Below are 12,726 nucleotides of genomic sequence, written 5' to 3' on the forward strand. Positions count from 1 at the left end.
CTTAGGCCATCATGGTTAGCTATTGAACACCACATGGTGGACCCAGTTCCTTTGAAACAGCTGTTATACACTGTTATACACTTGTTGATAACCATACATTTATGGAATTAAATCCCAAGATCAGTCCCAGTGCTCCATTATGGGACAACCCCACCCTACCATGTGACTTTCTCGATGGAATACTTTATATGTGGAAGGAACAAGGCATTCACACTATTGGAGATCTTTGTAAAGATGGGATACTTGCTGGATTCAATCATATTAGAGCATCATTTAATTTACCCCCCCCCCCATCTCATTTTGTTTTTGTAATTCTTGCAGCTAAGGAGTTGGATGAAAGAACAGACAGAGTGAATTTTCCTAAAATAGACAACACCCCAATAGGAGCAGTAATGGGGAATATGGTATCACCTAAGAGTATGATTGCAAAAATGTACTCCTTGATACATAAACGCTTGAATCATAACTATTTAGCATATAAAGACAAAGACAAAAATCTCAGTCTGTCCTGACAAATGTCTTTCATTGTACACACTACTACTCTCCTCACAAATTACATTTGTCATTTATTTAATATATTGACATAGATTTGTTTCTTTGTTTCTCTATTAAAAGTCGGCTTAAAACATTCCTTTTCTCTGTGGCCTTTTTTTTAGTTTTCTGTGAAGCAGATTGAGTTTGCCTTGTGTATGAAATGTGCTATATAAATAAAGTTTGCCTTGGCTTGCTTTGCCTTGTTTCATATGTTTCGGATGTGTGAGAAATTGGACAAATACTGGACAACTATACTCTCACAGCTTTCTAGGATATTACATACTGACATCAAGGTGGATCCAAGTGTCACTGTCTTGGGGGATACTGGGGCACTTTCTGGTATAAACTAGTATCAGGAAAAAATTATTCTACTTGCTTTGACGGCTGCTAAGAAATGTGCAGTACTGATGTGTAACTCTGAAACACCACCCACAGTCAAACAGTGGTGGAATGAACTCCTGTCTTATCGCACTCCAGAGAAAATCACGTGTAGTGTGAAGGGGAAGATGGAACATTTTGTGAAAATACTGGGTTCTTGAGTTTTTGAGTATTAGCTGTTCAAAACCGTTCCCTATTACAGAAATAGTGCAGTATATAATGTGTCCACCATTTTGTTCTAGTGTCCAAATTCTCAACGGTTAATTGGATTCACTAGTCCACTATAAATACCCACAATGCACTGCAAATTGTAGTGAACATACGATGTACCCTACAATTTCTCCTGTATACCACAATGCAATATGATAGTGTCTAGAGAAGAAGAGTTGTGCTAGTCGCTAGCTTGTGAGCTAGCTAACGTTAGCTCACAAGCTTATTGTTTGCCAAACTGAAACAGCTTGCTACCATTAGGACACAGCACCTTAGTTGACTAAACCACACTTGCACATGATTAGAATTTCAGCAATTTATTTGTAATTTAATGTGTAATTTAAACTTTGCTAAATCGATACCTAGTACATTTCAACCCACTGTCATGAGTGCCTGGTTTGTGTTTTTGCTGGGCGCATCACACCAATATCCAGAGCATTAATTGAAGTAATTATGTTTAATGGGTAACACTTTACAATAAGGGTCACTAAGTTAAGGGTTAGTTAATGCTTAATAAGGGTTAGTTAGGTGCTCATGTTAACTAAGGTTTATTATTTAATAGTTTATAAAGATGACTATTAAATAATGTATAAATTAATACCTTAGTTAACATGAACACCATTAGTAAATGATTACCAGACACATTAGTTAACTGTTAATTAAGGATTAGTTAATGCTTAATAAGCATTAACTAACCCTTAACTTAGTGACCCTTATTGTAAAGTGTTACAGTTTAATTCAAAACTTTGCCCATATAGTGCACTATATGACAAACCCTTCATAGGGAATAGTGAGTGAGTGAACGAGTGAACAATTCCGAACGCAGCAATTAAACTCAACAAGGTTAATGGGAGGAGTGGCTGCTTTGAAAATAACACAAATGACGGAGCTGGGTTATTTTTTCTGTTTTATTGTGCAGTAAGACATGAATGAGGAGGGCTGTTGTGCCTGCCTTCTGTCCTGTAAAGGCAGAGAGACAGACAGGTACACAGAGGCTGGCAGTGTTAAGTGAATTACAGGGCTGTTTAAATTACTGTTAGAAAACAACCTATGGCTTCAGTTAGACCCAACTCTACGCATGGTTTATTGTGTCAAGCTAATATTGTATCCACTTTTGAGATTGAGCGTCTGCAAAGATAAATTAAGTGCACCTTAAGTAGTCTCAAGAATTTGTACCCACATTTAAATATTTGTCTCCTGGTCTGGCCCTTCGCAAAACTAACAGGAGTGTCTGATCCAGTTTCTTCAAAAGCTTTTATGAACACATCCAGTCAGAGTCGTAGATAGCTTGGTCAGGTTGTACAATGAATACCATGCACCGGCTTATTCTCTACAACTAATAAGACAAATTGGTAACACTTTACAGTAAGGGTACATTAAGTAAGGATTAGTTAATGCTTAATAAGCATTAACTAACCCTTAATTAACAGTTAACTAATGTGTCTGGTAATCATTTACTAATGGTGTTCATGTTAACTAAGGTATTAATTTATACATTATTTAATAGTCATCTTTATAAACTATTAAATAATGTATAAATTAATACCTTAGTTAACATGAACACATTAGTAAATTACACATTAGTTAACTGTTAATTAAGGCTAGTAAGTGCTTATTAAGCATTAACTAACCCTTAACTTAATGTACCCTTATTGTAAACTGTTACCGACAAATTCATAAATGTCCTCCATAGCGTCATCATGGTTAATCACCCAAAATTATTATAAAGCTCAGGTGGCGCAGAATCGCCAGTTATTTAGCAACAGCCATGGGATTGTGGAGCAAACATGGCTAACACTTCAAATCAAATCGCAATGACCAAACTCTATCAAAAGGTTTTCATCCAGTTTTTCATATGAGGCCTAGTCGCACTGTCTGCAGAATAATGAGGTATAACAAACAAACCATCTCAGAAATCTACAGTATATCTCCTGTTTTCTCTCCGTTTAAGAGCAGAAATCACAGAATAAAACTTATATAAAAAAAAAACTGATCGCAATGCCAATAAACTATACAACAATAACAATGTCAGACATATAATTTTCTGTGAGAAAATTAAACCCTAAACCATGGCAGTATATTGGCAATATCTTCTATATAACACAAATACATCCACAAAATAGCAGCAAACACTTTGAAAAGAAGAAAAAAAAAATCATTTCATTTATGTGATACAATAACATTTTGAATTTTAGCCTGTTATTTTCTTCATCAGACAACATTTAGCACAGCACTCGCTAGCGGCTCGCTAGCTTGGTTAGCGTTCCTAGCTAGCCGCAACGCAACATGGTAGCTTGCGGGAAAGCTAATGCTAACAATCCGTTTTAGGGTAGCTGAAGGACAAATCTGGAAAGTAGAGCCATAAAATGTTAAGAAAAATAACTAGCAAATATGATTCAAGATGTCACAGTATCCTTTTTTTCCTGTCAAACGTAGCTGGGGAGTCTTCAGTAGCAGCATATGAGGGAATGACAATCATTGAAGAATTCTGTAGCTCTTCTCCTCCATTTTGTCCTCACTTCACTTGCCTCTCTTCTTCCTCTTACACCTTGCACTGACAAAGAAAGACGCCTTGGAACTAATCAAAATGATTACCGATGAAACTTACGACTACACTCGACTCCAGTAGCACTACCGTCGAATATTGCTGCTGTTGCGTGAAAAACCTCCAAAAATGTCCCAGTCTGGCGAATTCCAATGTTTTGTTGAATTCAAAGACCGAAGCAGTTTTTCTCAATTTTTGACAAACTGACTTAGGGGGCATAGAAGGTTTTTCTCTGAAAGCAGCCACACTGTAGATGAGGTTTAGGAAGACACGCATATTTCTTCTATGCCCTACCATGCGTACAACCACAGAATCAGAAATACCATTCTTGAATTAGAATTCTATGGGTTTGCTTTCTGCAGTTAGACCTCCATTCCCCACAGAAGAGGCATTTCTGTCCACCGACTCTTTCTTATTGCTGTTGACACCTGAGGTCTCTGGGAAGATCAGTCAAAAGTCAGTCACTTTTAAAAGTGCTTTTATCTTCAGTGGAATGACGGAGTTCACCCCTTGGGCTGAGGCAGTGTGTTCCAGAAATTACCTTCACTAGTCAATTTCCACCCTCTTACACGGTTATATTTCATCAATCTGGGATGTTCAATGGATTTTAATTATTGCAAAATGGCGGCTCTAGAAAGAAGCCCTCGCTCTTTGATTTTGACGTTTGCCATCGATGTTTTAGATGGAACATTTTCTACTATCAAACTCCACTGTAGCTGTTCTGGAAATATCTGGATGTGACATCACATCGTCTACGTTTGGCCACAAACCACAGGAACAAAAACAAAATTACACCAAACAACAAATTGGGCCCACAAATGCAAGGTACCTCGTCAATAGCTGTTTAACAGTGTTAAAGTTAAAGTGGATTTTTCCTTTAATTCATCTTCATATGTACTAAACCCCACCATAGGAGAGACCAACAACTGGCAAGCACAAGGGCTATGTGTGACAGGGGCAATATCCTAAACAGATAAGTTCATCATACCCTTATGTTAGGTAGAATAGTTTAGTTGTAACTTTTGCTACTAAAGAAGCTAAAGATTAGTACCTTAAGGACCAAAGATGGGCCTTAGTTGGTCATGTAATGTAGAGGCCAAATCCGGACACGCACTCTTTGATACGGTTTCCTCTTTTCGCACACATTTGTCCTGCAGAGTTTCCCGCCGAAAGTCATAAAATCAAACATATCTGAGAAGCAAAATAAGAAATTTTATATCAAAGAGAGGGTGTCCGGATTTGGCCACTGTTCCGTTACATTTGCAAAATTTGGATCCCTTTTTCCAAGAGTGTACAGTTAGCCTAAAGGCCTAGCTGTTTATGTGTGGTTGAAAGCAAGATTTCAAGTTTTTTTTTCCGTCATGTGATGCCTGATTTTCCACAAACACCCATTCATCGAACCGTCTAAGGCAACCAATCGACAGGGTTTTCTGGCCATTTTCACCACTTTTGCTTCAGGCGAAAAGAATAGTGTTTTTCCTTGAATAGGAAGTCCCGAGCAGTTCCAGTAGCCTTATGTTTGCTCTGAAGGAAGTTACTTTCTTCTTTTTTTTTTTTCTTCTTCTTTCTTAAAATCCACCCTAATGGCAGCGTTACCTCCGAACTCTGTTAACAGCGGGGCCCGGGTTAGATCAATCAACACTCATTGCTCTCTCAGTTCTGTTCCGATGGTCGAGTAAAAAAAAAAAAAGTTCAAAATCAAATAAAAAAACAGAATACTGTTCAAAACAAGGGAAGACTTTTTGTTCAATGCTGGTCTTAGGGTAGCCGAACATCCAGGATGCGATGTTGGTACCAAGTCCTTGTCCAAGTCCGTATCTCCTACTGGCTCCAGCCACAGTTCGTACGGTTCTCAGTACGCACAGTTCTACATAGGCTGTGCTGGTAAACTGTCAGTCCAAGTGCTTGAGAGTATTCAGGCACCAAACTGGACTGTCTGTAAATTCAGAGCGCCATCTACACACTCTACATCCCTTAAACACACACTACAAATCACCATGTAAAACACATGCACACACACACACCCCTACAGCCACATGCAAGTGTGTTCTTTATGCATTTCGGTGCGTGTGAAAGAAGATCATTCGAGCGATCTGTACGAACTCCTCCTCGTCTCTCGCCAAGCCGCGGCAGCTCAGATGTTGACATCCCGGACGTCGGTGGGAGTGGCCGAGAGGTCCTGCTCCTCCCCCATGTTCTTGGTTTCCATGGTAACCGAGTGCATCTGCTGCTGCTGCTGCTGCTGCTGCTGCTGCGCCTGTCGGAGGCTGGTTTCCAACAGCGCCTCGATTTGTTCCTGACACGCCCTGAGGCAGTCCTGAGAAGAGAGAGAGAGTTCAGCTCGGTTTAATTCGACTCGACTCAAATGACTGCCGGAGTCACTATAGCAGTGGTTCTCAACGTGGGGTCTGGGGACCACCAGGGGTCCTTGAGGGGGTTCTAGGGGGTCCCCAGCAAATTGATGAATTGTAAACTTCCCCATTATTTAATTTACAAGAAGTTAACACAATTAGAGAATGTAGAAGAATGATTGTTTTGATCATAGTTTCTCTGGTATCTCTGTACCTACAATACAGATAGTCATGGGATTCTGGACAACATCATATCTAACAATAAAAATATTCTCAGATTTGGGTCTGACAGACAAAATCTCATCAAATGGGGGTCCGTGGTTCTAATGTGGACAAAATTAGGGGTCCTTGATATGAAAAAGGTTGAGAATCACTGACCGATATTATTGAAAGAGATCCATCTTTGAGAAGACACTGAGGCTAAATAAAAGCTCTATTGTCAAATTGCCAGTTCTACCCACCGGGTCACTTCTGATGATCTGCGCCAGCCGCTCCGTCAGTTTCTGAGAGGTCATCGCGTTGCCCGCCATCCTCATCTGTAAGCCCTCCACCGCTGCCACCATGCTGCCCGCCGCCACCATGGATGGAGGGTTGGCTATGAATTTAACATCTGTTGATAATAATAATAATGATGATACATTTTGTTGATATAGCAGTTTTTTAATAGAATTTACAACAATTCAGTAAGATGTGAGACAGACAACAAACGAGTAAGACATGAGAGAAAACCAGACATGGCTTTTACATGTGCATACCTGTAGCACACAGCGCCACAAAGGTCTGAGCGTGCTTCCTGAGTATCGGCCTGTTCTCCCTCCTGATTGGCAGCTGAGACAGGAAGTGGTCGATGAAGTCGAGCGGCGTCACCGAGGCGAGGTCCCACTTCAGCTTGTTCAAAACCAGCAGCTCCATTTGCTGCGATAATGGAGGAAGAGAAGATTTGAATAAGAGAGGGGAGGATGGAGAAATTGTTTAGTTCTCCAACTTGCAATGCCATCGCATCCCCACTAGAGGCCCAGCATGCTCTTCATGTTATACTCCCATAGAACTTCTGTATTAACAATTAAGCAAGAGTTCACTTAAAACTTATGCACAAAATAAAAAGATACTCATTTCTAGATTCAAAGATATGGATAAAAAGTATATAAGATATATCAAGTGTCATTTTTTGAAACTGCTATACCCTTGCTCTCCTGGAATCCTTAAAATTACATAGCAAGAAAAATGTGACCATTATAATAACCATTTTTTATTCTTAATGATCTGTATTTTCTAATATTAAAGATTTGTTTCTTTGGTTTTTCTTTTTGTTTTGTTTATGTGTGTTTGTGTAATGGCATTTATGATTGATTAAGATTTGCACTAAAATGCTCTTCATCCCATAGGTTTGGTACTGCTGATGCAATTTGGCTTACTATCATGGGATATAGCCTCTCAGCAAGCAAAGTAGGGCTGGGCGATATGGTTGAAATCAATATCACGATAATCATAAGGATTTTTCTCAATATCAATATATATATATATATCATGATATGGTTCATGTATGCAAAATCACGTTAAATAATCAAATTAATGTTCATCTCATTGAACCGAATGGTAATGTTAGGTGTGATGTCATACAAAACAGAAATATTCAAATAATATTCCTACCATAACTCATTTTATGAGAGTTTTTAAGTGAAATTAGCTTGTCATCATCAATTTAGACAGCAGAAATGTGTGTCATGATATTAAAATATCTTCATATCATCACGATATGATTCCACTGAAAGATGATAAACGATAATATTGAATTATCGCCCAGCCCTACTTCAAAGATATCAACCTGCAGCACCATATCAGTCCGCCTCAAAATCAGAAATACATATGCCTCGGTGTGCGCATGTGAATGAAAACGTTCAACTTTGAACCTCTACTGTCGTTAACTATGAATGCATTATATGAATTGCTATGCTATGAATTGCCATGCAAAATTCAAAAAGTGCTAAGACTGCTATTCATGGGAGCTGGACACCAGGCAACCAAAATGCATCATCCCTCCAAGTTTTGCTAAAGTTGCACCAGAGATATGTTTTGTTAGATGTGTTGTTTTGACCTTTAATTATTGAATTACTCTGGGACACACTGTGACGACGCACCACCCCTCCCCATTCCATGGTACGGGGGAGTACTGAATCACCTACCAGCAGCTGAGCTGGCGCGACGGAGTTGTCGGTGTAGATGCAGAGCTTCTCGGCAGTGAGTGGGATGGTTTCCTTCATCTTGGATGCCAGGAACATGCAGGCGGCTCCCAGTAACTGGAGGTGGTTTTTCTTGGTGGGTTCCACCGACAGGAACCGGTCCAAGTAGTTCATAGCCAGAGGGAAAACGTCCTCCTCGCACTTCTGCTCCTCACATACCTGCATAGAGGAAGAAAACCACCAAGACTTGGTTTAGTTATTACATTTATGCTCATTAATCAAGTAAATAATAACTAAACCCCAAGTCCAAGTCTGTCTAAAGCCTAACATCCAAATGGTAAAAAGCATGCTATTGAAATTGCCATCTGCTATTGGCTGATCTTTGGTGCCAAGCGGCCTGTTGTGCTCTGTAGACAGTGACATCACCTGACACCAAAGATAATCAAGATTAGAGAACTAGTCAAAGAATCAATTTCCCTTCTGGCTCAAAGCTGAGCGGAACTTCCAATCTGGGGATGACCTAGAAGACGATTATCAATATATGTTACAACTGAGGTTTGACTGATATGAGTTTTTGAGGGCCAATACCGATGTATCGGCTGTATCGTAATCGCAATTAGATATTTTTTCAAAATCGTTCAGCCCTAATAGATATCCAGTATAATGTTGATCAATTTTACAATAGATATATAATCAAACAAACTGCATCATATCCATCATATCAGAGATGGACCACACTGACTGATATCCCGTTTTTAATTAAACATATCGGCACCAAATTAGGGCTGCAACTAACGATTATTTTCATTGTCCATTAATCTGTAGATTATTTTCTCGATTAATCGATTAGCTGTTTGGTCTATAAAATGTCAGAAAATGGTGAAAAATGTGGATCAGTGTTTCCCAAAGCCCAAGATGACGTCCTCAAATGTCTTGTTTTGTCCACAACCCAAAGATATTCAGTTTACTGTCATAGAGGAGGAAAGAAACCAGAAAATATTCACATTTAAGAAGCTGGAATCAGAGAATTTTGACTTATTTTTCTTAAAACATTACTCAAACCGATTAATCGATTATCAAAATAGTTGGCGATTAATTTAATAGTTGACAACTAATCGATTAATCGTTGCAGCTCTACACCAAATATCATCAAACTGATATATCGGTCTAACCCCATAACAATCAGCGTTCTGTCTATGGAACTTCCTTCCATACCAGGAGACAAAATGAAAGAAATTTAAAGCGATACTCTTGTTCATAGCGAGAGTCTGCTCCTCGCATACCTGAACGGAATGGACGTAACAAGAAATCGATACAGGTTGGGTGTCTGGAAACAAGATTGTCTACATGTTTCATTCACATTTACAGTATGTGCCGTACCCAAACCTGGTCACAGGCCAGGCAGACCTCTAGATGCCAACAGTAATTGTATATTTTAATGAGCTTAGGTTCCAGGGTGGCAAACCAATTTACTCAGCTTGGGTTCCACATTGAAAATGTTTCAAAACCCCTTGATGTTACTGAGCATCCTGCAGAAAACGTATGCCATTCAAAAAGAAGTGCGTGAAGCCGGGTTGATTTTCTTTGCTGATGACCATGCCATTTTTGTGACATTTAACAATGCATTATGTACGGTTTGCCAAGCCAAAGGGTCACAAAACTATTTCAACACAAGTGGGAAACGATGCCAGCTGGGAATTCATGAGCTTCAGTTGGGTAAGGCAAAGTATGGCATAGTTTGGTAGTGTATATCCTTACAAAGCTTATGAAGCAAAATTACCAGAAATGTATTTGGATGCCATATCAAATAAATTAATTAATTAATAAAATAAAATATCATGAAGTATTCAGGGCCAATGTCCCCTCTAAAGTGACACCTTATATATTATAATTTATCACACTGACCAAATAATAATAATATCTTGTCAGTCGAACTCATCCGAAATTTTGTCCATATAAGCTGCTTTGGAAGTTGTGACAGTAAATGATATTAGATGCAAAGACTTTGCCATAACTTCGGGTTTAGTGACATGATGCTCCTGTGTTTAACTAGGCAAGTTGACCAAGAACACATAAGTATTTACAGCAACAGCCAGCAGGAGGAGGGAAGGACCACCACAGTCTTCTGCAGAGAGCAAACTCAACCAGTCATTAAGTCATTAAATCAATAAAGTGGATTATTTTCAGTCAGATGCATCTCTTGGGTGATATTAGTGACAACTTGTAAAGGTGCATCTGCCATTTCCAACACTGAAAGTGAATGCTGGGGAGCTCCAATCCCAAGCAATCAATCAAGAAGGCATAAAAATAGTGACTCAAACATAGTTTTAATGCAAGCTTTTGTCATTATTATATGACATATCTCAAAGAAAGGCTGAACAACCTACATTAACAAAAAAGACAATCAACACAAGTCATGCAATCAAAGCAATCCAGCTGCATTCATAATATATCCCAATAACTGTATGATATAAACTAGAATAGAAACTTAATTGTAAGACGCAGAGCATGCAAACCCTAACAGACATGAATGGAAGTTTTCAAGAGTTTTTTTTTTTTAAAAAGCTCCTCATGAGCCACCACACAAAGGCAACGCGTGGTCTGCAGACAACTGGGAGCTCGCCACATTTTTCCAAAAATATTCAGAAATATTTTCAACAATTGTTTAACACGCTAACATCTGCGCGGAACTTTTCGGGAAGTATTCCTTTGACACGGGTTGGACATTTCTTAGTGCACGAGTGAATCAAATAGACTTGGAAGTGCATGGAAATAAGTTTATTCTAGAGAAAGATGTCGAGGGGGGAGTATTTAATGAAGCCATGTGTCGCGAAACTTCAGAAATTGTTTTAAATTGTCATTTTGAGCATAGGTGCAAGATTTATTTGCCATCTATGCATCCTTACATAGATTATTTACATAATCGACCTGTATCATTTCCTGGAGGAATCATTCCCAGATACAGTTTAGAGAGACTGCTAATCCTGCAACCCCCCATACCTTCCGTTCTCTCGTTTGGCGAGAACGGCATACCGAACTTCATTCAAAAACCTCAGAGTTTAACGTTGCCTTGGTTATCGGCAAAAGTACATAATACATAACATATAATTCAAGATCTTTTCTTAATGTTTAGGGGGCATTCTTCAATTCGGCATACATACAACCCACCAAGCAGCACTTTATTTGAGTATAATTTTAGCTTTTACAAGTGGTTCGCCTGCTATTCGCACAATCATCTTCCACCAAAGTGCACCGCGGTGGGCTGTAGCGAGAAGTCTACACCAATTATTAAAGTTGTCATTTTATTGAAATTAAGTGCTGCTTGGGAGAACTATTGTATGCCGAATTGAAGAGTGGCTCCTAACGATCCAGAAAGGGTCGTACACCTTGTTCTACCGGGCGTATAGCTTTGCCGATAAGTCAGCCAACATTAACCTACCAGATTTTTCATGCAGTTTGGTGTAACTTTTCTGTCCATACAAAACAGAACGGCACGTTTTTGGCAGCCAACTCACCTCCAACATCCAGGTAGAGACTATCTTCCTCATGTACGGAGATATTTCCTTCTGGACGCATTTGAAGTAGTTGGTAGCGGGCAGGTAGTTGTCCTCTGCCCGCAGTAGAGCGTGCAGAACTCGGTCAGTCAACAGGTTGCAGTCCCGGTAGGCCCTCCGGACGGTAGGCCTATCCACCTCACAGCACAGCAACTGGGGCTCCATTTACCTTACACTCTCTAACGTACAGCAGTATGTGTACGTTTCAGCAGTTTTCCTCTGTGTCTCTGCTGTGACAACGTTAAAAAAAATATAGCTTCCCCTTAACTACAACAAATCATTTGCGGTTCCATTTTTTTGAAGGCTAATTTGACTTCCAGCTCTCACAACTTTTCTGTGTCTCTGTGTGGGACAAAGATTACAACAGGTTTCTTTTTTTTTGGCTAACGCTTTGAGCACATTGTTAAATGAACTGATTCCTTATTTTCATCCGTTGTTTCACTGGGTTACTTCATGCCTTTTCCCGTCAGAGTGCGTGGTAGTTTCTTTTGTTGAGCTACACAGACTTCTAGGAAAGACTTGAAGTTGCAGCAGTCACTCTCTCTCCCCGGAGGAACGAGTTTTACTGCGTCCCCCTGCTGCTGCACCCCCAATATAATACAACACCAGCGTCAAGTCAGACACAATAAGAAACAGGCTTTCCGGTAATGTATTTCAAAATAAAAGCCCGTCACTTTTGAACCTTTATCCTGGGAAAGTTGACCGAGCACAATGCTTTTTGTGCACACATTCACACTGGGAGCAAGCTGCCCAGTACAAACACAGTCTTCTACTGCTGGCCACTGAGCCACTGGCGGTTCAGTTTTTGGTCCAAGGATTCAAAGTGGTGACTTTCTAGTCACAAATATTGACCAGGCGTTCCATGACGAATAGGCTATTTTGATTAACAAATATTATTATTATTATTGAATATGTTAAACGTTTTGAGTTTAAGTCAAAAAATCTAAATAAAGACAACAAACACATTTAAGGAG

At 39.5% G+C, this 12,726-nt stretch overlaps 1 protein-coding gene across 1 annotated transcript; it reads right to left on the reverse strand.

Annotated features, from left to right (window-relative positions):
* Window positions 1–1,976: 1,976 nt before the first annotated feature.
* LOC139667870 (G1/S-specific cyclin-D1-like) lies at window positions 1,977–12,282 on the reverse strand. The gene is made up of 5 exons (XM_071547345.1): window positions 11,714–12,282; window positions 8,202–8,417; window positions 6,774–6,933; window positions 6,480–6,628; window positions 1,977–5,984 (listed from the first exon to the last, which is right to left on the reverse strand). Exons 1-5 carry the CDS (start codon window positions 11,915–11,917, stop codon window positions 5,802–5,804), a joined length of 912 nt encoding a protein of 303 aa, XP_071403446.1. The 5' UTR covers window positions 11,918–12,282; the 3' UTR covers window positions 1,977–5,801.
* Between the last annotated feature and the right edge of the window lie 444 nt (window positions 12,283–12,726).

This window comes from Centroberyx affinis, unplaced genomic scaffold (genome assembly GCF_046629955.1).
Source record: "Centroberyx affinis isolate AG114_WGS23_722 - 3 ecotype Tasmania unplaced genomic scaffold, CSIRO-AGI_Caff_v1 ptg005839l_1, whole genome shotgun sequence".
NCBI classification, from domain to species: domain Eukaryota; kingdom Metazoa; phylum Chordata; class Actinopteri; order Beryciformes; family Berycidae; genus Centroberyx; species Centroberyx affinis.

Bases quoted from the DNA above. Each gene is read 5' to 3' on its own strand.
- LOC139667870 (XM_071547345.1), bottom strand. From the start codon at position 11,917: ATGGAGCCCCAGTTGCTGTGCTGTGAGGTGGATAGGCCTACCGTCCGG. The intron at 8,418-11,713 runs GTGAGTTGGCTG...TCCTCTATGCAG, and splicing joins TCTCTACCTGGATGTTGGAG to GTATGTGAGGAGCAGAAGTG. The intron at 6,934-8,201 runs GTAGGTGATTCA...CCATTATCGCAG, and splicing joins TCGCGCCAGCTCAGCTGCTG to CAAATGGAGCTGCTGGTTTT.